Here is a 23,354-nt window from a genome sequence, read left to right on the forward strand (position 1 = left end):
AAATCTACTGACATCTTGATTTTGGACCTCTAGCCTCTAGAACTCTAATAAAAATAATTTTGGTTGTTGGTTGTTTAATCTATGCACTCTATGGTATCTTAGTCCATTTGGTCTGCTATAACAGAAATGCCATGGAGTTGGTGATTTACAAACAACAGGAATTTATTTCTTACTATTCTGGAGGCTGGAAGACCAAGATCAATATCATGGTCCTTTTAGTATCTGATGAGGACCCAGTTCCTAGTTCACAGAGAACCATATTCTTGCTGTGTCCTCACATCGTATAAGGAGGCTCAGAAATTCTTTGAGATTTCCTTTATAAAGACAGTTATCCCATTCAAGACCTCATCACCTCCTAAAGGACCCATCGTGAAATACCATCACATCAGGAATATGTGTTTAATATATGAATTTTGAGGGGTCACAAACATTCAGTCTATAGTATATATTTTCTTTTGGCAGCCTTAGCAAACATATATATATATATATATGCATATGCATATATGTATATATTAGATAGATAGAAAAAAGAAGATGAATATCCAAGCCCGTCACATAGTAGTAACAAAAAAAGGTTTACTCTAGATTAGATTGGTAGAAAGATTTTGTTAACTTTAAGTTCCATGGATGTTATTACAGATTGGCACAAAGGCCTAGGTAAATATAAAGTTTCAGGCTACCAAAGCCTCAATACTGATTCATAAGTCAATTTGTATAGACTTTAAAATGGTAAGTGTTTTAGGTCAAAAGACAAAAATGTGTCCAGAGTTTCTTATGCAAGCATCAAGGATGTCCCATACTCTGGTTTCACTTGCTTTATATATAGTTACCTTAAGAATGCAAGATAATTTCATATATTTATACTTGGCAAAGATGGACATACCTGGTAACCAGCCTCCTTGTATTATTTTTAACACAGTAGTTAAAAAGTTGAGAGTTGTTAGGAAAAGTTCATCTAAAGCTCTCATCAAAGCAGACACTATAACACCTGGAATCTTTTAATGCAGTTTAAAAATCATTTATATTCCAGTTATTTGGAATGTATAATATATAAAATATTAAACTAATACCTAATGTACATTTGTTATTGCAAATTGACTAGAGGATTTTCACTTTATAGAATAAATATTGACAGTCTCAGCATTAGTATTGCTATATGCTGTTGCTGTTGTGATGGTACAATATCATGTTAATATCAAAGGTATAACATTAGTATCTTCAAAATGTATCTCTCTTTGTCAATGTATTGTTCATCATTTTACAAATTACAGTTCTGTAATGGTGAGGTAATTCATATTTTGGACATAGTACTAAAATGATGAAGTGGCTCTGTTTTTTGCTCAGCAATTGATCTTTCAAAAATTTTGCATTTTCTGGTATTAATCATGTTTGTTGGCCCAATGTTACTATAAAGAATCTCAGTGTTGCAATGTGGTTACTTTCATCATTTATTAAGATACTGTCCTCATTCCCTTCCACCATTTCTGTTCATTACAGCATAACAATATCATATTGATTTTAATTGGAATTTCAAATTTGTGAATGCTAAATTATCTCAATGCACCAACCATGAAATATCTCACTGCTATATTAACGCATATATATAGAATTTAGAAAGATGGCAACAATGACCCTATATGCGAGACAGCACAAGAGACACAGATGTAAAGAACAGACTTTTGGACTCTGTGGGAGAAGATGAGAGTGGGATGATTTGAGAAAATAGCATTGAAACATGTATATTACCATATGTGAAATAGATCGCCAGTCCAGGTTCGATGCATGAGACAGGGTGCTCAGGGTTGGTGCACTGGGAGGACCCTGAGGGATGGGATGGGGAGGGAGCAGGGAGGGGGTTCAGGATGGGTAACACATGTACACACATAAATCAGAAACTGAACAATTAGCTACTTATATCTTCCCCATTTGATTGGAATAACTTTGTCTTTATAATAATGGCCAGGTACCCCTCAGCCTTTACATATGCTGATGGAGAATCTGGTATTTCATTCTCTGGAACTTACCTAGTTGGAGGTTAGCCAAGACTCCCACTTTTGGATTAAAATTTGACTCTGGACTCAAGAGGGCTTGAAAGAGTCCTGCAAAAGCAATTGAATCCCAGATCTGGGGAAAGAGTAGATGGATAGGTAGAATAGTTGAAAAAAAAAACAAAACAAAAGCAAACGAACAAAAACCTCTCAGAGATTTAGCAGTTTGCTTAAATAAATTTAGAATCTTCAGAGGGAACTCCAATTTGCCTTGAAAACATTTCCCTAAAAAGTTTGCAATGCTAAAAGCTGATTTTTTCAAATGTGATGCTAGAAAGCAGAAGTATAAAATAAATAAATACTTTATAAATGAAAAAAATTCATTTCCTCTAACCCAGAAATCCCACTCTAAGGAGTTGTCTGAGTCTAAGAAAATATTCAAACGAATGCTCTTATTATAATAGTGACAAATTTAAAACAAAACGCAATTTTTAATAAATTATATTACATTAACTCAGTAGACTACTATATAGCCATTATACTTTTTAAATATAATACCTGAAGCAAAATGGCAGAGATGTTTGAGGGAACTCAAAGAAGTGAAAAAGTTACAATGTTTAATGTTAGGGATGTGAGCACCTTAATTTCTTTTTAATTTTTTTCTTAGACCAGTAGGTGTAAGATTTTCAGACCTAACTTTTTCCACACAACAGGATATATGTTTTGGGCAGAGATGGGACAGAGTCAGCCAAGTAGAGATCCTAATGTCACAATTCCAGTATGGGAATAGGGACAGAAGCACGGATCTCTCAAGTAATGAAACACATCAACTGAATCAATAGGGCTGCCTACACAACCACCTTGTTTTCTAAAGCCAGATTGTCTGCTACTGCTACTGTAATTCAATCCCTGACCAGTCTGTTTAAAGTATTCCTCTTAAAAGGACACCCTGGAAATAATTTTTTTTTGTTTCTTATATGCTTTTAAGCAATGATTCTGTCCCATAATATGCTAAGTGCCAGATGTAATAGCTATGCCACTATAATTTATTATGATAATATAATAGTCTGCATTTATGCATATTTTACTTCACTCTATAGTGTGGATGATCAAAGTAAAGCACAATTTCAAGTTGAGAGCCATGGTTTTATGTTTTATCCAGTTTATTTTGCATAAAAGCCTGCTGTGTATAAAGTGATTAGCTTTTTGAGGGCTGTATCTCAGAACAAAATAACTGACCATTTTGTTTCTTACCATATATTTTTGCATGTCATCATGCTCTTCTAAATGTGTTCTTTTTGAGTGAATAGCAACTGCTTGTCATTAAGATATAGTGCATGTATTTTAGAGGGTTGCAGGAGGAGGCAGTAGTGTTCAGTTAATGGTCTTCAACATATACATGCTTTCTAAAGTTATTCATTATGTTTCCAGACTTGTTTAGACTATCTGTAGGCAAATGAACCTATATTATTAGTGAGAGTTGTTTAGTCTTCCCAGAGTCAGCTTAAATACAAGGCTATTGAAAGTTTTGAAACCATGATAAAAATTAGTCACTTTATTTAGTAATAATTTTCTATTAATAATTACAACCTTACAAAGGGAGTTTATAAATCCTTCTCTTAGAAAGTTATCAACTTGCAATCTGTTTATATGAATGTTTTTCAGGTGGAAGTGAATCCTCCTGGGATAAGGATAAGATGCAGTCTCCTTTTGTTGCTCCTGGACCCCAACATGGAATTGCTCATGCATCCCTGGCTAGCCAGCCAGGCCTTGGGGGTACTCCTACCCTCAATCCACTGCAGCAGAACCACCTGCTGACCAATAGTATGTATACTGTCCTCCCAGAATTTGGTAAGAAAAATACCACCCAAGATCCACTGGACAACTTGGGATATCAGGGATAATTTATTTCTCTTCAATAAGATTTAACAATTTGAAGTTAGGAGGTATATAGAGAGGGATTCATTTGACAGGGTGAGGTTTTTAGAGCAGAAATAGATTGAGTGGCCATGTAGCAGAATAGAGGTACATAGGAGGATATGTAACAGAGTAATTAAGAATTCTGGCTATAGTCACATAAACTTGGATTTGAATTCTACATCTTTTGAATCCTGTATCAATGTTTGGTTTGGAGAAGTTAGATAACTTTTTCAAGTTTCGGTTTCCACGACTGTAAAATAGGAATACAAATATACCCAATCATTAAGGCTATTGAGAGGGCTAAAAATAATAAATGAAAAACTGTTTAGCATTGACTTGCATATAGTAAGTACTTATTATTCAGTAGTCAAACTACAGCTGAATTATAGTAATTCACGTTTAGAGATGTTTTTAGAAACTTCAAAGACTCAGAAATCTTTCTATAGGAAAGCAGGCCTTATATACATTACTTGGACAAACTCTTACTTTTCCTACAGACAAGAAATATAACAGAAAAGTTTCATTATTCCTCTCTCTAAGACTTTCAGTCTCTCACTAGAATGAAGAAAACAGGAATTCTGAGAAACTTTAACATAATCTAAATTATAATGAAATTCATCAATTATTAATGATATAAAGTAAGGTATAGTGTCATGCTTTAAGGATATTATAATCTAAACAGTTAAATATCTCATAAAAATGTAATGTTAAGCAAAAGCAAATAAAATGAATGCCCGAAAAGTTGTAAATTTTATGTTACGAGAAGTAAAAAACAGCTGATTTAGAGGTAGCCGTGTCATAAACAAAGGGGAACCTAGAAGACTTCTGAATTCTTGTTTGACATGTAAAGAGCTTATAAAATGTCATTTTTGTTCACACAACAAGAAAAAAATATGAAACAATCTGAAAATCAACAACTTTTTTAAATTCATCAAAGGTTGAGTACGTAGGACACAGCTATCTCCCAAACTAAATAGATAGGCAGATACAGAGAATCACAGCTTATTGGGAAACGAAGCCATAGCTGGAGACTGATAGAAGCATTTAAAGAGTAATTGAGTTATTTCTGAAGATTCAGATTCCTAGGAGGCCATTCTTAAAGGATCATCTACATTTTCATGAATTTTACTTCCAGAAGCCCCATGAGGTTCTCAGATATAAATTTGAGAAAACTGTCCTCATGTTCTGGAAAAGGGAAAGAAAAGTAACCATTTCAAAATATGTCCAGAATATTCTATTCTCCTTAACAGAGAGGCCCATCCTCAAAGGAAACTATTTTCCCAGAGCTTAAGTTATTTGGTTTTACCACAGCATGACCTGGAGGAAGGGATACACTAAACTCCAGTATCCTGTAGCTGTTAATATGAGGGAACAGGGTTATAAAATTCCAGCCCCTTTAGTTCTCACGTGGAGAATTAGAAATAGGGGAGTTCATGATGGGGAACACATGTACGCCTATGGCGGATTCATGGCAATGTATGGCAAAACCACTACAATACTGTAAAGTAATTAGCCTCCAATTAAAATAAATAACTTTATATTAAAAAAAGAGAAATTGTCACCTATAGTCCCATCTAGCCTTCTTGGCCAACCTAAGAGGAGGGGGGAAGCTGAAAAGCACTTGTGAAAGTCATAACTCAAGGACACTCAGTCTCAATAGGAGACTGAACTTAATCATAAAATTGTAGACTGCTGCATCTCTCTACACATTGTACTAATATCACACTGGGGCTCTACATAATACCAGGAGGTAACTATTGAAGGAACAGAAAGCCTTAGACTCTATTTAATATGGAATCTCAAGGGAAAAAACAAAGACAACAAGGAAGATAGGAAAATACAGTTACTAATATGACAGCTACACCAAAAATCCTAACTCATTGCCAGAAAACATAAAATTTCCCACTAAATGATTATGTCACTTCCTAATACACACAGTATACATTTTCTAGCTTTAAACAAGATGTGCAAGACATAAATGGGGGAAAAAACATAGTATGAAGATATAAAGCAAACAACAGAACCAAAATTAGATATAGTCGATATTTTGAATTATCAGGTTAGGAATTTTATATAATTATGACTAATATGGCTTTCCCAGGGAGCACTAGTGGTAAAGAACCCGCCTGCCAATGCAGGAGACATGAGACATGGATTCAATCTCTGAATCAGGAAGATGCCCTGGAAAAGGGTATAGTAACTCACTCCAGTATTCTTGCCTGGAGAATCTCATGGGTAGAGGACCCTGGCAGGCTACAGTCCATAGGTTTGCAAAGAGTTGTACACGACTGAAGTGACTTATCACAGTATACTAAGAGAATAGAAAAAGTGGAAATCAAAATTATTCATGGAAATTTTAATCAGAGAAAGGGAGAATCCAACTATTAAAAGGAAATACTGAAAATCAAAAGCACTCCAACAAAATGAAGAATGCTTAAGATGGGCATAGGTAGACTGGCCAGGGTCAAAGCAAGGATTAGGAAACTTGGAGATATGTCAACAGAAATTTTTCTAACTGAAAAAGAAAAACAGAAATGAATGCAAAAACAATATAGCAGAATAGCCAAGAACTGTGTGGCAATTACAAAAGGTGTAGTACATATGTAATGGAGATACAAGAAGGATAAGACTGGAATGGAACAAAAGAAATATTTGAAATAACAATGATTGGAGAGATGGTCCTAAGATGGTGGAGGAATAGGACAGGGAGACCACTTTCTCCTCCACAAATTCATCAAAAGAATATTTGAACGCTGAGTAAATTCCACAAAGCAACTTCTGAATGTTGGCAGAAAACATCAGGGACCTGGAAAAGAAGCCCATTGTCTTTGAAAGAAGATGCTTTATCAATGGTGCTGTATAGATAAAGAAGTATTGAGGCTACTGTAAAAATAAGACTGAAAACCAGAAGTAGGAGGCTTAAGTCAAAATCCTGAGAACACCAGAGAACTCCTGACTCCAGGGAACATTAGTCAACAGGAGCTCATCAAACGCCTCCGTACCTACACTGAAACTAAGCACCACCCAAGGGCCAACAAGTTCCAGAGCAAGACATACCGTGTAAATTCTCCAGCAACACAGGAACACAGCCCTGAGCTTCAATATATAGGCTGCCCAAAGTCACTCCACACCCATTGACATCTCATAACTCATTACTGGACACTTCATTGCACTCCAGAGAGAAGAAATCCAGCTCCACCCACCAGAACACCGACACAAGCTTCCCTAACCAGGAAACTTTGGCAAGCCACTGGTACAAACCCGCCCACAGTGAGGAAACTCGACAATAAACAGAACTCCACAAACTGCCAGAATACAGAAAGGTCACCACAAACACAGCAATATAACCAAGATGAAGAGACAGAGGAATACCCAGCAGGTAAAGGAACAGGAGAAATGCCCAACAAACCAAACAAATGAGGAAGAAATAGGGAATCTACCTGAGAAAGAATTCCAAATAATGATAGTGAAAAGGATCTAAAATCTTGAAAACAAAATGGAATCACAGATAAATAGCCTGGAGACAAGGATTGAGAAGATGCAAAAAAGGTTTAACAAGGACCTAGAAGAAATAAAAAAAGAGTCAATATATAATGAATAATGCAATAAGTGATATCAAAAACACTCTTGAGGGGAAAAAATAGTAGAATAATGGAGGCAGAAGATAGGATTAGTGGGGTAGAAGGTAGAATGGTAGAAACAAATGAATCAGAGAGGAAAAAAGAAAAACGAATTAAAGTAAATGAGGACAATCTCAGAGACCTCTGGGACAATGTGAAACGCCCCAGCATGCAAATCATAGGAGTCCCAGAAGAAGACAGAAAGACCATGAGAAAATCCTTGAGGAGATAATAGTTGAAAACTTCCCTAAAATGGGGAAGGAAATAATCACCCAAGTCCAAGAAACCCAGAGTGTCCCAAACAGGATAAACCCAGGGCAAGACACGTTAATCAAATTAACAAAGATCAAACACACACAAAAAATCAAATATTAAAAGCTGCAAGGGAAAAACAACAAATAACACACAAGGGGATTCCCATAAGGATAACAGCTAATCTTTCAATAGAAACTCTTCAGGCCAGCAGGGAATGGCAGAACATACTTAAAGTGATGAAAGAAAATAAACTACAGCCCAGATTACTGTACCCAGCAAGGATCTCATTCAAATACAAAGGAGAAATCAAAAGCTTTACAGACAAGAAAAGTTGATAGAATTCAGCACCACCAAACAAGCTCTCCAACAAATGCTACAGGATGTTCCTTAGACAGGAAACGCAAAAAAGGAGTATAAACTCGAACCCAAAACAATGAAGTAAATGGCAATGGGATCATGCTTATCAATAATTACCTTAAATGTAAAGTGGTTGAATGCCCCAACCAAAAGACAAAGACTGGCTGAATGGATACAAAAACAAGACTGCTATATATGTTGTCTACAAGAGACCCACCTCAAAACAAGGGACACATTCAGACTGAAAGTGAAGGGCTGGAAAAAGATATTCTATGCAAATACAGACCAAAAGAAAGCAGAAGTAGCAACACTCATATCAGATGAAATCGACCTTAAAATAAAGCCTGTGAAAAGAGACAAAGAAGGATAGTACATAATGATCAAAGGATCAATCAAAGAAAAAGATATAACAGTTATAAATATATATGCGTCCAACATAGGAGCACCACAATATGTAAGACAAATGCTAACAAGTATGAAAGGGGAAATTAACAATAACACAATAAGTGGGAGACTTTAATACGCCACTCACACCTATGGAGAGATCAACTAAACAGAAAATTAACAAGGAAACACAAACTTTAAATGATACAATAGACCAGTTAGACCTAATTGATATCTATAGGACATTTCACCCCAAAATAATGAATTTTACCTTTAACTCAAGTGCACACAGAACATTCCCCAGGATAGATCACATCCTGGGCTATAACTCTAGCCTTGGTAAATTCAAAAAAATTGAAATAATTCCAAACATCTTTTCTGACCACAATGCAGTAAGATTAGATCTCAATTACAGGAGAGAAACTATTTAAAATTCCAACATATGGAGGCTGAACAACACGCTGCTGAGTAACCAACAAATCACAGAAGAAATCAGAAAAGAAATCAAAATATGCATAGAAATGAATGAAAATGAAAATACATCAACGCAAAATCTGCGGGACACTGTAAAAGCAGTGTTAAGGGGAAAGTTCATAGCAATACAGGAATACCTAAAGAAAAAAGTCAAATAAATAACCTAACTCTACACCTAAAGCAACTAGAAAAGGGAGAAATGAAGAACCCCAGGGTTAGTAGAAAGAAAAATATCTTAAAAATTAGAGCAGAAATAAATGCAAAAGAAACGAGACCATAGAAAAATCAACAAAGCCAAAAGCTGGTTCTTTGAGAAGATAAATAAAATTGACAAACCATTAGCCAGACTCATCAAGAAAAAAAGGGAGAAGAATCAAATCAATAAAATTAGAAATGCAAATGGAGAGATCACAACAGAAAACACAGAAATACAAAGGATCATAAAAGACTACTATCAGCAACTATATGCCAATAAAATGCAATGCAATCCCTATCAAGCTACTAGCGGTATTTTTCACAGAGCTAGAACAAATAATTTCACAATTTGTGTGGAAATATAAAAAACTTCAAATAGCCAAAGCAATCTTGAGAAAGAAGAATGGAACTGGAGAAATCAGCCTGCCTAACTTCAGGCTCTACTACAAAGCCACAGGCATCAAGACAGTATGGTACAGGCACAAAGACAGAAATATAGATCAATGGAACAAAATAGAAAGGCCAGAGATAAATCCATGCACCTATGGTCAATTTATCTTTGACAAAGGAGGCAAGAATATACAGTGAAGAAGAGACAATCTCTTTAACAAGTGGTGCTGGGAAAACTGATCAACCACTTTTAAAAGAATGAATCTAGAACACTTTCTAACACCATTCACAAAAATAAACTCAAAATCAATTAAAGATCTAAATGTAAGACCAGAAACTATACACTCGTAGAGGAGAACATAGGCAAAACACTCTCTGACATAAATCACAGCAGGATCCTCTATGACCCACCTCCCAGAATATTGGAAAGAAAACCAAAAATAATCAAATGGGACCTAATTAAAATTAAAAGCTTCTGCACAACAAAGGAAACTATAATAAGGTGAAAAGACAACCTTCAGAATGGGAGAAAGTTATAGCAAACGAAGCAACTGACAAAGAACTAATCTCAAAAATATATAAGCAACTCCTGCAGCTCAATTCCAGAAAAATAAAAGACCCAATCACAAAATTGGCCAAAGAACTAAACGGACATTTCTCCAAAGAAGACATACAGATGGCTAACAAACACATGAAAAGATGCTCAACATCATTCATTATCAGAGAAATGCAAATCAAAACCACAATGAGGTACCATTTCACTCCAGTCAGAGTGGCTGCTATCCAAAAACCTACAAGCAATAAATGCTGGAGAGGGTGTGGAGAAAAGGGAACCCTCTTACACTGTTGGTGGGAATGCAAACTAGTACAGCCACTATGGAGAACAGTGTGAAGATTCCTTAGAAAACTGTAAATAGAACTGCCATATAACCCAGCAATCCTACTGCTGGGCATACACACTGAGGAAACCAGAATTGAAAGAGACACTTGTACCCCAATGTTCACTGCAGCACTGTTTATAATAGGCAGGACATGGAAACAACCTAGATGTCCATCAGCAGATGAATGGATAAAAAAGCTGTGGTACATATACACAATGTAGTATTTCTCAGCCTTAAAAAAAAATACATTTGAGTCACTTCTAATGAGGTGGATGAAACTGGAGCCTATTATACAGAGTGAAATAAGCCAGAAAGAAAAACACCAATACAGTATACTAATGCACATATATGGAATTTAGAAAGATGGTAACGATAACACTGTATGCAAGACAGCCAAAGAGACACAGATATATAGAACAGTCTTTTGGACTCTGTGGGAAAGGGCAAGGGTGGGATGATTTGGGAGAATGGCATTGAAACATGTATAATATCATATGTGAAACAAATCACCAGTCCAGGTTCAATGCATGATACAGGATGCTCAGGGCTGGTATACTGGGATGACCCAGAGAGATGGTATGAGGTGGGAGGTGGAAGGGGGCTTCAGGATGGGGAACACGTGTACACCCGTGGTGGATTCATGTTGATGTATTGCAAAACCGATACAATATTGTAAAGTAAATAGCCTCCAATTAAAATAAATAAATATTAAAAAAAGAAAGAAATAACAATGATTGAAAAGTTTTGTAAATTAATGAGAGATACCAAACTACAAATTCAGAAAGCTCACAAAGCACTATGAAGGAGAAATATTTTAAATCTACAGGTATGAACATTATATTCAAAATGGAAAATTAAAAAGAAAAAATCTTGAAGGAACATGAAGGGGAAAATCTCTATTTATGCATACGGGAATGAACAGAAGAATTACTTGTTTTATACCAGGTTGGATGAAGCACAGTTTGGATCAACATTACCAGGAGAAATAGTAACAACCTCAGATATGAAGATGATACCACTCTAATGGTAGAAGGCAAAGAGGAACTAAAGAGCCTCTTAATGAGTGTAAAAAAGGAGCAAAAAAGCTGGCTTAAAACCCAACATTCAGAAAACTAAGATCATGCATCTGGTTCCATCAATCCATGGAAAATTGATAGGGAAAAAGTGGAAACAGTGACAGATTTTATTTTCTTGGGCTGCAAAATTACTGCAGACTGTGACTGTAGCCATGAAATTAAAATATGCTTCTCTTTGGAATAAAAACTATGACACACCTAGACAACATATTGAAAAGCAGAGACATCACTTCACTGACAAAAGTCTGTCTAGTCAAAGCTATGGTTCTTCCAGTAGTCATGTAGAGATGTGAGTTAGACCATAAAAAAGCTGAGCACAGAACATTGATGCTTTTGAACTGTAGTGCTAGAGAGGACACTTGAGCGTTCTTTGGACAGCAAGAAGATCAAACTAGTCAATCCTAAAGGAAATCAACGCTGCATATTCATCAGAAGGACTGATACTGAAGCTGAAGCTCCCAATACTTTGTCCACCTGATGAGAAAAGCTGACTCATTGGAAAAGACCCTGATGCTGTGAAAGACTGATGGCAAGAAGAGAAGAGGAAGACAGAGAATGAGATGGTTGGATAGCATCGCCAAATCAATGGACATGAGTTTGAGCAAACTCAGGGAGATAGTGTAGGACAGGGAAGCCTGGCATAATGCAGTCCATGGGATCACAAAAGGGACAGACAGGACTTAGCAACTGAACACAAACTTTTTTTTTTTAATTGAAGTATAGTTGCTATACAGTGCTGTATCAGTTTCTGCTATACAGTGAAGTGAAAAAGCCATATACACAGATGCCCTCTATTTCAGATTTCCCTCCAATCTAGGTCACCACAGAACACCAAGTATAGTTTCCTGTTCTATAAAGTATGTTCTCATCAGTGATCTATTTTAATACATCATCTTCCAATAACATAAGAGATGACCCTACACATGGACATCACCAGATGGTCAGTACCAAAATCAGATTGATTATAATCTTTGTAGCCAAAGATGGAGAAGCTCTATATAGTCAGCAAAAATAAGACCAGGAGCTGACTGTGGCTCAGATCATGAACTCCTTTATTGTAAAATTAAATTGAAGAAAGTAAGGAAAACCACTAGACCATTCAGGTAGGACCTAAATCAAATCCCTAATGATTATTCAGTGGAACTGACAAATAGATTCAAGGGATTAGATCTGATAGACAGAATGCCTGAAGAACTATGGATGGAGGTTCATAATATTGTACAGGAAGTGGTGATCAAGACCATCCTCAAGAAAAAAAAATGCAAAAAGGCAAAGCAGTTGTCTGAGGACGTCATGCAAATAGCTGAGAAAAGAAGAGAGGCAAAAAGAAAAGGAAAAGAGGAAAGGTATAGACATCTGAAGGGCTTCCCTGGTGGCTCAGATGGTAAAGCGTCTGACTGCAATGCGGGAGACCTGAAGTTCGATCCCTGGGTTGGGAAGGTACCCTGGAGAAGGAAATGGCAACCCACTCCAGTATTCTTGCCTGGAAAATCCCAAGGACAGAGGACCCTGGTAGGCTGCAGTTCATGGGGTCGCAAAGAGTCAGATACGACTAGCTACTTCACTTTCACTTTCTATAGACATCTGAATGCAGAGTTCCAATGAATATCAAAGAGACATAAGAAAGCCTTCCTCGGTGATCAATGCAAAGAAATAGAGGATAAAATAGAATGGGAAAGACTAGGGATCTCTTCAAGAAAATTAGAGATACCAAGGGAATATTTCATGCAAAGATGGCACAATAAAGGACAGAAATGGTGTGAACATAACAGACATAGAAGGTATTAATAAGAGATGGCAGGAATACACAGAAGAAATATACAAAAAAACATATTCACGATCCAGATAACCATGATGGTGTGATCATTCACCTATAGCCAGACATCCTGGAGTGTGAAATCAAGTGGGCCTTAGGAAGCATCACTAGAATCAAAGCAAGTGGAGGTGATGGAATTCCACCTGAGCTATTTAAAATCCTAAAAGATCATGCTGTTAAAGTGCCATACTCAACATGCCAGTAAATTTGGAAAATTCAGCAGTGGCCACAGGACTGGCAAAGGTCAGTTTTCATTCCAATACCAAAGAAAGGCAATGCCAAAGAATCTTCAAACTACCACACAATTGCACTCAATTTACACGCTAGCAAAGTAATGCTCAAAATTCTCCAAGCCAGGCTTCAACAGTCCGTGAACTAAGAACTCTCAGATGTTCAAGCAGGATTTAAAAAAAGGCAGAAGAACCAAAGATCAAGTTGCCAGCATCCATTGGATACTAGATAAAGCAAAAGAATTCCAGAAAAATACATCTACTTCTGCTTCATTGACAATGCTAAAGCCTTTGACTGCATGAATCACAACAAACTGGGAAATTATTATTAAAGAAATGTGAAAAACATACCACCTTTCCTGCCTCCTTAGAAACCTGTATGCAGGTCAAGAAGAAACAGTTAGAATTGGACATGGAACAATAAACTGGTTCCAAATTGGGAAAGGCATATGTCAAGGTTGTATATTGTCACCCTGTTTATAACTTATATGCAGAGTACATCATGTGAAACGCTGGATTGGATGAAGCACAGGGTGGAATCAAGATTGCCAGCAGAAGTATCAATAACCTCAGATATGCTCATGACACAACCCTTATGGCAGAAAGCAAAGAGGAAGTAAAGAGACTCTTGTTGAAGTTGGAAAAGGAGAGTGAAAAATGGCTTAACACTGAACATTTAAAAAGGAATCCATGGCATCTGGTTCCATCACTTCATGGCAAATAGTTACAGAAACAATAAAAAAAAGTGACAGACTTTTTTTTTTCCCTTGGTCTCCAATATCACTGCAGATGGTGACTGAGCCATGAAATTAAAAGATGCTTGCTCCTTGGAAGAAAAGTTATACAAAAGTAGGTAATGTTTTAAAAAAACATTGATATTACTTTGCTGAGAAATGTCTGCCTAGTCAAAGCTACTGTTTTTCCAGTAGTCATGTATGGATGTGAGAGCTGGACCATAAATAAGGCTGAGCAGTGAAGAATTGATGCTTTTGAACTGTGGTGTTGGAAAAGACTCTTGAAAGTCCCTTGGACTGCAAGGAGATCAAACCAGTCAATCCTAAAGCAATCAGTCCTGAATAGTCATTGGAAAGACTAATGCTGAAGCTGAAACTCCATTGTTTGGCCACCTGATGTGAAGAGCAGACTCATTAGAATAGACTCTGATCCTGGGAAAGATCGAAGGCAGGAGAAGAAAGGGATGGCATCACCGACTTAATGGACATGAGTTTGAGCAAGCTCTGGGAGACGGTGATGGGCAGGCAAGCCTGGTGTGCTTCAGTCCACGGGGTCACAAAGATTCAGACATGACAGGGCCTGAACAACAGTATATATGTCAATTTCAATCTTCTAATTCATCCCACCACCCCCACTTCTCTCTTGGCATCCATACATTTGCTCTTTGCATCTCTATTTCTGCTTTGAAAATAAGATCATCTATACCATTTCTCTAGATCCCACATATGTGCCTGAATATAAAATAGTATTTTTTCTCTTTCTGACTTACTTCACTCTGTCGGATGGTCTCTAGGTCCGTTCATGCCTCTGCAAGTTTAATTACTTTTGATGCTGAGTAATAGCTTTTGATGGTGTGGATCACAATAAACTGTGAAAATTCTGAAAGAGATGGGAATACCAGACCACCTGACCTGCCTCTTGAGAAACCTACATGCAGGTCAGGAAGCAACAGATAGAATTGGACGTGGAACAACAGACTGGTTGCAAAGTTATGACCAACTTAGATAGCATATTCAAAAGCAGAGACATTATTTTGCCAACAAAGGTCTGTCTAGTCAAGACTATTGTTTTTCCGGTAGTCATGTAGGGATGTGAGAGTTGGACTATGAAGAAAGCTGAGCACCGAAGAATTGATGCTTTTGAACCGTGGTGTTGGAGAAGACTCTTGAGAGTCCGTTGGACTGTAAGGAGATCCAACCAATCCATTTTACAGGAGATCAGTCCTGGGTGTTCTTTGAAAGGAATGATGCCAAAGCTGAAACTCCAATACTTTGGCCACCTGATACGAAGAGTTGACTCATTGGAAAAGACTCTGATGCTGGGAGGGATTGGGGGCAGGAGGAGAAGGGGACAACAGAGGGTGAGATGACTGGATGGCATCACTGACTCGATGGACGTGAGTCTGAGTGAACTCCAGGAGATGGTGATGGACAGGGAGGCCTAGCGTGCTGCAATTCATGGGGTCGGAAATAGTTGGACATGACTGAGCAACTGAACTAAACTGAAATGAAGTGAATATTCCACTGCATATATGTGCCATATTTTTTTTTAATCTATTCCTTTGTTGATGTAAATTTAGGTTGCTTCAATGTCCTGGCTATTGTAAATATTGCTGTAATGAACATTGCGGCACATGTATTTTTTGAATTGTCATTTCCTCTGGGTATATGCTCAGGAGTGGTGTTGCTGGGTAGTATGGTAGTTTTATTTTTAGGTTTTAAAGGAACTTCCATACAGTTATTCATAGTGACTGTCTGAATTTGCATTCACACCAACTGTACAAGAGGGCTCCCTTTTCTCCACATCCTCTCCAGGACTTATTATTTATAGATTTTTTGGTGATGGCCATTCTGATGGGTCTGTGGTAATACCTCATTTTATTCTTTTGGGTTTGTTGTTGTTGTTGGCCATGCTGTGTGGCATATGGGATCTTAGCTCAATGATTAGAGATTGAGTCCATGACCCTGTAGTTGAATTAAAGTGTCTTAACCACAGGACCACCCTCATTGTGGTTTTGATTTGTATTTCTCTAATAATTATGTTGAGCATCTATTCATGTGTTTCTTGGCCATCTGTATGTCTTCTTTGGAAAAATATCTTTCTAGGTCTTCTGCCTAGCTTTTGATTGGGTTGTTTGTTTTCTTAATATTAAGCTGTATAAGCTGATTTTATATATTGGAGATTAGTCCCTTGTGAGTTGCTTCATTTGCAAATATTCTCTCCATTTGACGGTTTACTTTCACCTTGTTTATGGTTTCCTTTTCTGTGCAAAAGCTTTTAAGTTCAATAAGGTTCCATTTGTTTAGTTTTGTTTTTATTTTCATTATTCTAGGAGATGGGTCAAAAAAGATGTTTCTGTGATTTATGTGAAAGTCTGTTCTGCTTATGTTTTCCTCTATGAGTTTTATAGAGTCTTGACTTATATTTAGATTTTTAATCCATTTTGAGTTTATTTCTTGTGTATAGTGTCAGTGAGTGTTCTAATTTCATGTTTTTACATACAGCTCTTCAGTTTTCCACAATAAGCACCACTTATTGAAGAGACTGTCTTTTCTTCATTGTATGTTCTTGACTTCTTTGTCATAGATTGGGTGACCATAGGTAGTGTGGGTTAATCTGTGGGCTTTCTATCCTGTTCCATTGATTTATACTTTTTATTCTTGTGTCACTGCCAGACTGTCTTGATGACTGTACTTTATAGTGCAGCCTGAAGACAGGGAGCCTGATTCCTCTAACTCCATTTTTCTTTCTCAAGATTACTTTAGCTATTTGGGCTTTTTGTGTTTCCATACAAATTGTATAATTTTGTTTCTAATTTTGCAAAAAATGCCATTGGTAATTTGAAAAGGATTGCATTGAATATGCAGATTGCTTTTGGTTGTACCGTCATTTTCACAATAATGATTCTTCCAATCCAAGAACATAATGTATTTCTCCATCTGCTTGCATCATCTGTTATTTCTTTCATCAGTATACTATAGTTTTCTGAGTGTAGGTCTTTTGCCTTCTTAGGTAGATTTACTCCTAGGTATTTTATTCTTTTTGTTGCAGTGGTGAATGGGATTGTTTCCTTAATTTCTCTTTCTGATCATTCATTGTTAGTGCATAGAAATGCAAGATATTTCATTGTATTAATTTTGTATCCTGCAACCTTTGTAAATTCATTAATTATCTCTAGGAGTTTTCTGGTGGCATCTTTAGGATTGTCTATGTATTGTTATCATTTCATCTGCAAAAAGTAACAGTTTTACTTCTTTTCTAATTTAGATTACTTTATTTCTTTTTCTTCTGTTACTGGCATGGCTAGGACTTACAAAACTATGTTGAATAATCATGGTGAGAGTCATTAAATTTGTCTTTTTTCTGATCTTAGAGGAAATGCTTTCAGTTTTTCACCATTGAGATTAGTGTTTTCTCTGGGTTGGTCATATATGGCCTTTATTATTGAGGTAGGTTCCCTCTCTGTCCATGCTCTGGAGAATTGTTATCATTGTTATCATAAAGGTGCTGAAATCTGTCAATAGCTTTTTCTGCATCTATTTAAATGATATGGTTTTTATTCTTCAATTTGTCACTATCATTAGACAGGGTGTGTCACATCAATTGATTTGTACATGTTGAAGAATTTTGCATCCCTGGGATAAATCCCATTTGATCATAATTTAGGATCATTTTAATGTGTTGTTGAATTTGGTTTGCTAATATTTTGTTGAGGATTTTTGCATCTATATTCTTCAGTGACAAAGGCTTGTGATTTTATTTTATTGTGATATCTTTCTTTAGTCTTGATATCAGATGATGGTGGCCTCATAGAAATAACTTTGGAGTGTTCCTTCCTCTGACATTTTTGGGAAGAGTTTGAGAATGATGTGTGTAAATTCTTCTCAAAATATATGCTAATATTCGTGTCTGAAACCCTCTTGTCCTGGTTGTGGAATTTTGTTTGTTGAGTCTTTTATACTCATAGTTTTAAATTTATTACTTGTGATTGGTCTGTTCATAGTTTCTATTTCTTCCTGGTTCAGTCTTGGAAGGTTGCAATTTTCTAAGATTTGTCCATTTTCCCCATGTTTTCCATCTTATTGGCATATAGTCACTTTTAGTTGTATCTTTTTTTAAAAAATGCTTATTAATTTTTGGCTGCACTGGGTCTTTGTACACTGCTCAGGCTTTCCCTAGTTGCAGCAAGTTGGAGCTACTCTCAAGTTGTGTTGCTCGGGCTTTTCATTGCAGGCGCTTCTCATGTTGTGGAGCACAGGCTCTAGGACATGTGAGCTTCAGCAGTTGTCTCTCTTGGACTCAGCAGTTGAGGATTTTTGTTCCTAGAGCTTGGCCTCGGTAGTTGTGGCGCACTGGCCTAGCTGCCCCGATGCATGTGGAATCTTCCCAAAGCAGGTATTGAACCTGTGGCCCCTGCATTGGCAAACAGATTTTTAACCACTGGACTACCAGGGAAGTCCTAGTTGCTTGTAGTCTCTTATGATCATTTGTGTATCTGTGATGTCAGTTGTAATTTCTCTTTTTTCATTTCTAATTTTGATTTGAGTCCTTTTCTCTTTTTTCTCGATGAGTTTGACTAAAGGTTTATGAATTGTGTTTATCTTCTCAAAGAACTACCTTTTAGTTTCATTGATCTTTGCTTTTGTTTTCTTCATCTCTATTTCACTTATCTCTGCTCTGATTGTTATGATTTCTTTCCTTAAACCAATTTTTTTTTTTTTTGGTTCTTCTTTCTCTAGTTGCTTTCAATTCAGTTCAATCATTCAGTCATGATTGACTCTTTGCAACCCCATGGACTGCAGCATCTCAGGCCTCCCTGTCCATCACAAACTCCCAGAGCATGCTCAAATTCATGTCCAAAAAGTCAGTGATGCCATCTGACAATCTAGTCCTCTGTCATCCCCTTTTATTCCTGCCTTCAATCTTTCCCAGAATCAGGATCTTTTCCAGTGAGTCAGTACTTCACATCAGGTAGCCAAAGTATTGGAGCTTCAGCTTCAGCATCAGTTCAGTTCAGTCACTCAGTCATGTCCGACTCTTTGCGACCCCATGAATCGCAGCATGCCAGGCCTCCCTGTCCATCACCAACTCCTGGAGTTCACTCAGACTCACGTCCATCGAGTCAGTGATGCCATCCAGCCATCTCACCCTCTGTCGTCCCCTTCTCCTCCTGCCCCTAATCCCTCCCAGCATCAGAGTCTTTTCCAATGAGTCAACTCTTCGCATGAGGTGGCCAAAGTACTGGACTTTCAGCTTTAGTATCAGTCCTTCCGAAGAAATCCCAGGGCTGATCTCCTTTAGAATGGATTGGTTGGATCTCCTTGCAGTCCAAGGGACTCTCAAGAGTCTTCTCCGACACCACAGTTCAAAAGCATCAATTCTTCAGTGCTCACCCTTCTTCACAGTCCAGCTCTCACATCCATACATAAGTCCATCCAATTAATGTTCAGGATTGATTTCCTTTAGGATGGACTGGTTTGATCTCCTTGTACCCCAAGGGACTCTCAAGAGTCTTCATCAACACTACAGTTCAAAAGTATCAATTCTTCACCACTCAGGTTTCTTTATGGTACAACTCCCACATCCACACATGACTGCTGGAAAAACCATAGCTTTGACTAGATGGACTTTGTCAGCAAAGTAATCTCTCTGCTTTTTAATATGCTGTCTATATTGGTCATAGCTTTTCTTCCAAGGAGCAAGTGTCTTTTAATTTCATGGCTGCAGTCACCATCTGCAGTGATTTTGGAGCTCAAGAAAATAAAATCCGTCACTGTTTTCATTGTTTCCCAACTATTTGCCATGAAGTGATGGGACTGCATGCCATGATCTTAGTTTTTTTAAATGTTGAGTTTTAAGCCAGCTGTTCCACCCTCCTCATTCACTTTCATCTAGAGGCTCTTCAGTTCCTCTCTGCTTTCTGCCATAAGGGTGGTATAATCTGCATATCTGAGGTTATTATTATTTCCCCCAGCAATCTTGATTCAAGCTTGTGCTTCATTCAGCCCAGCATTTTGCATGATGTACTCTTCATATAAGTTAAATAAGCAGGGTGACAATATACAACCTTGATGTACTCCTTTCCCAAGTTGAAACCAGTCTGTTGTTCCATGTCCAGTTATAACTGCTAGTTCTTGGTCTGCATACAGATTTCTCTGGAGGGAGGTAAGGTCGTCTGGTATTCCCACCTCTTTAAGAGTTTTCCACAGTTTGTTGTGATCCACCCAGTCAAAGGCTTCAGCATAGTCAATAAAGCAGAAATAGATGTTTTCCCGGAACTCTCTTGCCTTTTCTATGATCCAACAGATGTTGGCAATGTGAACTCTGGTTCCTCTGCCTTTTCTAAAACCAGCTTGAACATCTGGAAGTTCTTGGTTCACATACTGTTGAAGCCTTGTTTGGAAAATTTTGAGCATTACTTTGCTAGCATGTGAGATGAGTGCAATTGTGTGGTAGTTTGAACATTATTTGACATTGCCTTTCTTAGAGATTGGAACGAAAACTGACATTTTCCAGTCCTGCAGCCACTGCTGAGTTTTCCAAATTTGCTGGCATATTGAGTGCAGCACTTTAGCAGCATCGTATTTTAGGACACAAAATACTTCAGCTGGAATTCCATCACCTCCACTAGCTTTTTCACAGTGATGCTTCCTAAGACCCACTTGACTTCGGACTCCAGGATGTCTGGCTCTAGCTGCTTTAGGTGTAAGCTAAGGTTGTTTATTTGAGGGTTTTCTAGTTTCTTGAGGTAGGATTATACTGTTATAAACTTCCCTCTTAGAACTACTTTTGCTGTGTCCCATGGCTTTTTAATTATTGTGTTTTCATTTTCATTTATTTCTAGGTATTTTTTTTTATTTTCTCTTTAATTTCTTCAGCGATCTCTTGGTCATTAGTAGCATATTGTTTAGCCTCCCTGTGTTCATATTTTCTGCAGTTTTTTTTTTTCCTGCCATTGATTTCTAATTTCATAGCTTTGTGGTCAGAAAAGATGCTTGATACAATTTCAATGTTTTTAAATTTACCAAGGCTTTATTTGTGACCCAAGATGTAATCTGTTAGATAAAAGGTTTTGGGTGAACTTGAGAAGAAAGTGTATTCTGCTGCTTTGGGGTGGAATGTGCTACAAATATCAATTAATTCTATCTAGTCTAATGTGTCATTGAAGACTTGTCTTTCCTCTTTAATTTTCTGTCTGTATGTTCTGCCCATTGGAAACTGCCATGCAAAAGTCTCCCACTATTTTTGTGTTGTGGTCAATTTCCCCTTTTATGACTATTGTGTTCAATTCAGTTCAGTTCAGTCACTCAGTCGTGTCCAACTCTTTGCGACCCCATGGACCAAAACATGCTAGGCTTCATGGCTATTAACATGTGCTTTATGTATTGAGGTGCTTTTATATTGGGAAGCATAAATATTTACATTTGCTGTATCTTCTTAGATTGATCCTTTGATCATTATTTACTGTCATTTCTTGTTTCTTATAACTGTCTTTATTTTAAAATATATTTTATTTTCTGATATGGGTATTGCTACTCCTCCTTTATTTTAATTTCCATTTGCATGGAATATCTTTTCATCCCTTCATTTTCAACCTGTATGTGTCCTTAGATCTGATGTGGGTTTCTTGTAGCAAACATATTTATGGATCTTGTTTTCATATCCATCCAGCCAGTCTGTGTCTTGGTTGGGGTATTCAGTCTATTTTCATTTAAGTTGATTATCAGTATATATTTTGCTATTACCATTTTCTTAATTGTATTTTGTTTGTTTTGTAGGTATTTTTCTTCTCTTCTGTTTCCTGCCTAGAGAAGTTCCTTTAGCATTTGTTGTATTGCTGGTTTGGTGGTGCTCCATTCTCTTAGCTTTTGTTTGTTTGTCTGTAAAGCTTTTGATTTCTCTGTCAAGTCTGATTGAGATCCTTGCTTGTTAGAATCGTCTTAGTTGTTGGTTTTTCCCTTTCATCACTTAAATATATCCTGGGACTCCCTTCTGGCCTGCAGAGTTTGCTGAAAAATTAGCTGATAACCTTATGCAGGTTACCTTCAATGTTTTTGTTGCATTTTTTGCTACTTTTAATATTTTTCTTTGTGTTTAATTTTTATTATTTTGATTAAAATGTATCTAGGTGTACTTCTCCTTGGGTTTATCCTGTATGGGATCTTCTATGCTTCCTGGACTTGGGTAACTGTTTCCTTTCCCATATTATGGACGTTTTTGTCTATAATCTCTTCAAGTATTTTTTCAGGTGCTTTCTCTTTGTCTTTTGGGAGACCTATAATTCGAATGTTTCTGTGTTTATTGTTGTTACAAAGGTCTCTGCTGCCCTCCTCATTTATTTTTCTCTGTTTTTTCTTTACTTGCTCCCCAAAGGTTATTTCCACCAATCTATCTTGCATATCATTTATCTGTTCTTCTACCTCAGTTATTCTGTGGTTGATTCCTCCTAGGGTGTTTTTCATTTTAGTTATTATATTGTTTATCACTGATTGTTCTTTGGTTCCTGTAGATCCTTGTTAATCATTTCTTGTATCTTCTTGATCCATGCCTCCATTCTATTTCACAGATCTTGGATCTTCTTTACTATCATTACTCTGAATTCTGTTTTAGGTAGATACCTTATTTCCTCTTCACTTTTTGGTTTTGTGGGTTTTTACCTTGCTCTTTCTTCTGCAACATATTTATCTGTCATTTCATTTTGTCTTACTTTTTATGTAATCTCTTTTCCAAAACCATCAGGGTCATAGTTCCACTTGTTCCTGATGTCTGTCCCCTGGTGAGTGAGGTTGATCCAGGGTTATGTAGGTTTCCTGGTGGACAGGTCTGTTGTCTGAACTCTGGTGGGTGAAGCTTACTGTTTTCCTTCTGATGGGCAAGGCCACATCAGTTTGTGTGTTTGGGGGTGTATGTGAGCTTAGTACAACTTTGGGCAGCCCATCTGATGATCACGGGGCTGTGTCCCTGTCTTGCTGGCTGTTTGTGTGAAATGTCCAGCACTGGACCCTCTAGATAGGTTTCTGGACCCACTGTGGG

At 37.2% G+C, this 23,354-nt stretch overlaps 1 protein-coding gene across 1 annotated transcript in view; it reads left to right on the forward strand.

The window, feature by feature from the left end:
* The first annotated feature begins 3,656 nt into the window (after window positions 1–3,656).
* Window positions 3,657–23,354, forward strand: part of DACH2 (dachshund family transcription factor 2) — a 227,359-nt gene continuing 207,661 nt past the window's right edge. The window contains exon 1 of the mRNA XM_018044696.1: window positions 3,657–3,812. Coding sequence (XP_017900185.1) covers window positions 3,686–3,812 — 127 coding nt within the window. The 5' untranslated portion in view covers window positions 3,657–3,685. The remainder of the gene's footprint in view (window positions 3,813–23,354) is intronic.

The sequence above is a fragment of the Capra hircus genome, unplaced genomic scaffold (assembly GCF_001704415.2).
Source record: "Capra hircus breed San Clemente unplaced genomic scaffold, ASM170441v1, whole genome shotgun sequence".
Taxonomy (NCBI): domain Eukaryota; kingdom Metazoa; phylum Chordata; class Mammalia; order Artiodactyla; family Bovidae; genus Capra; species Capra hircus.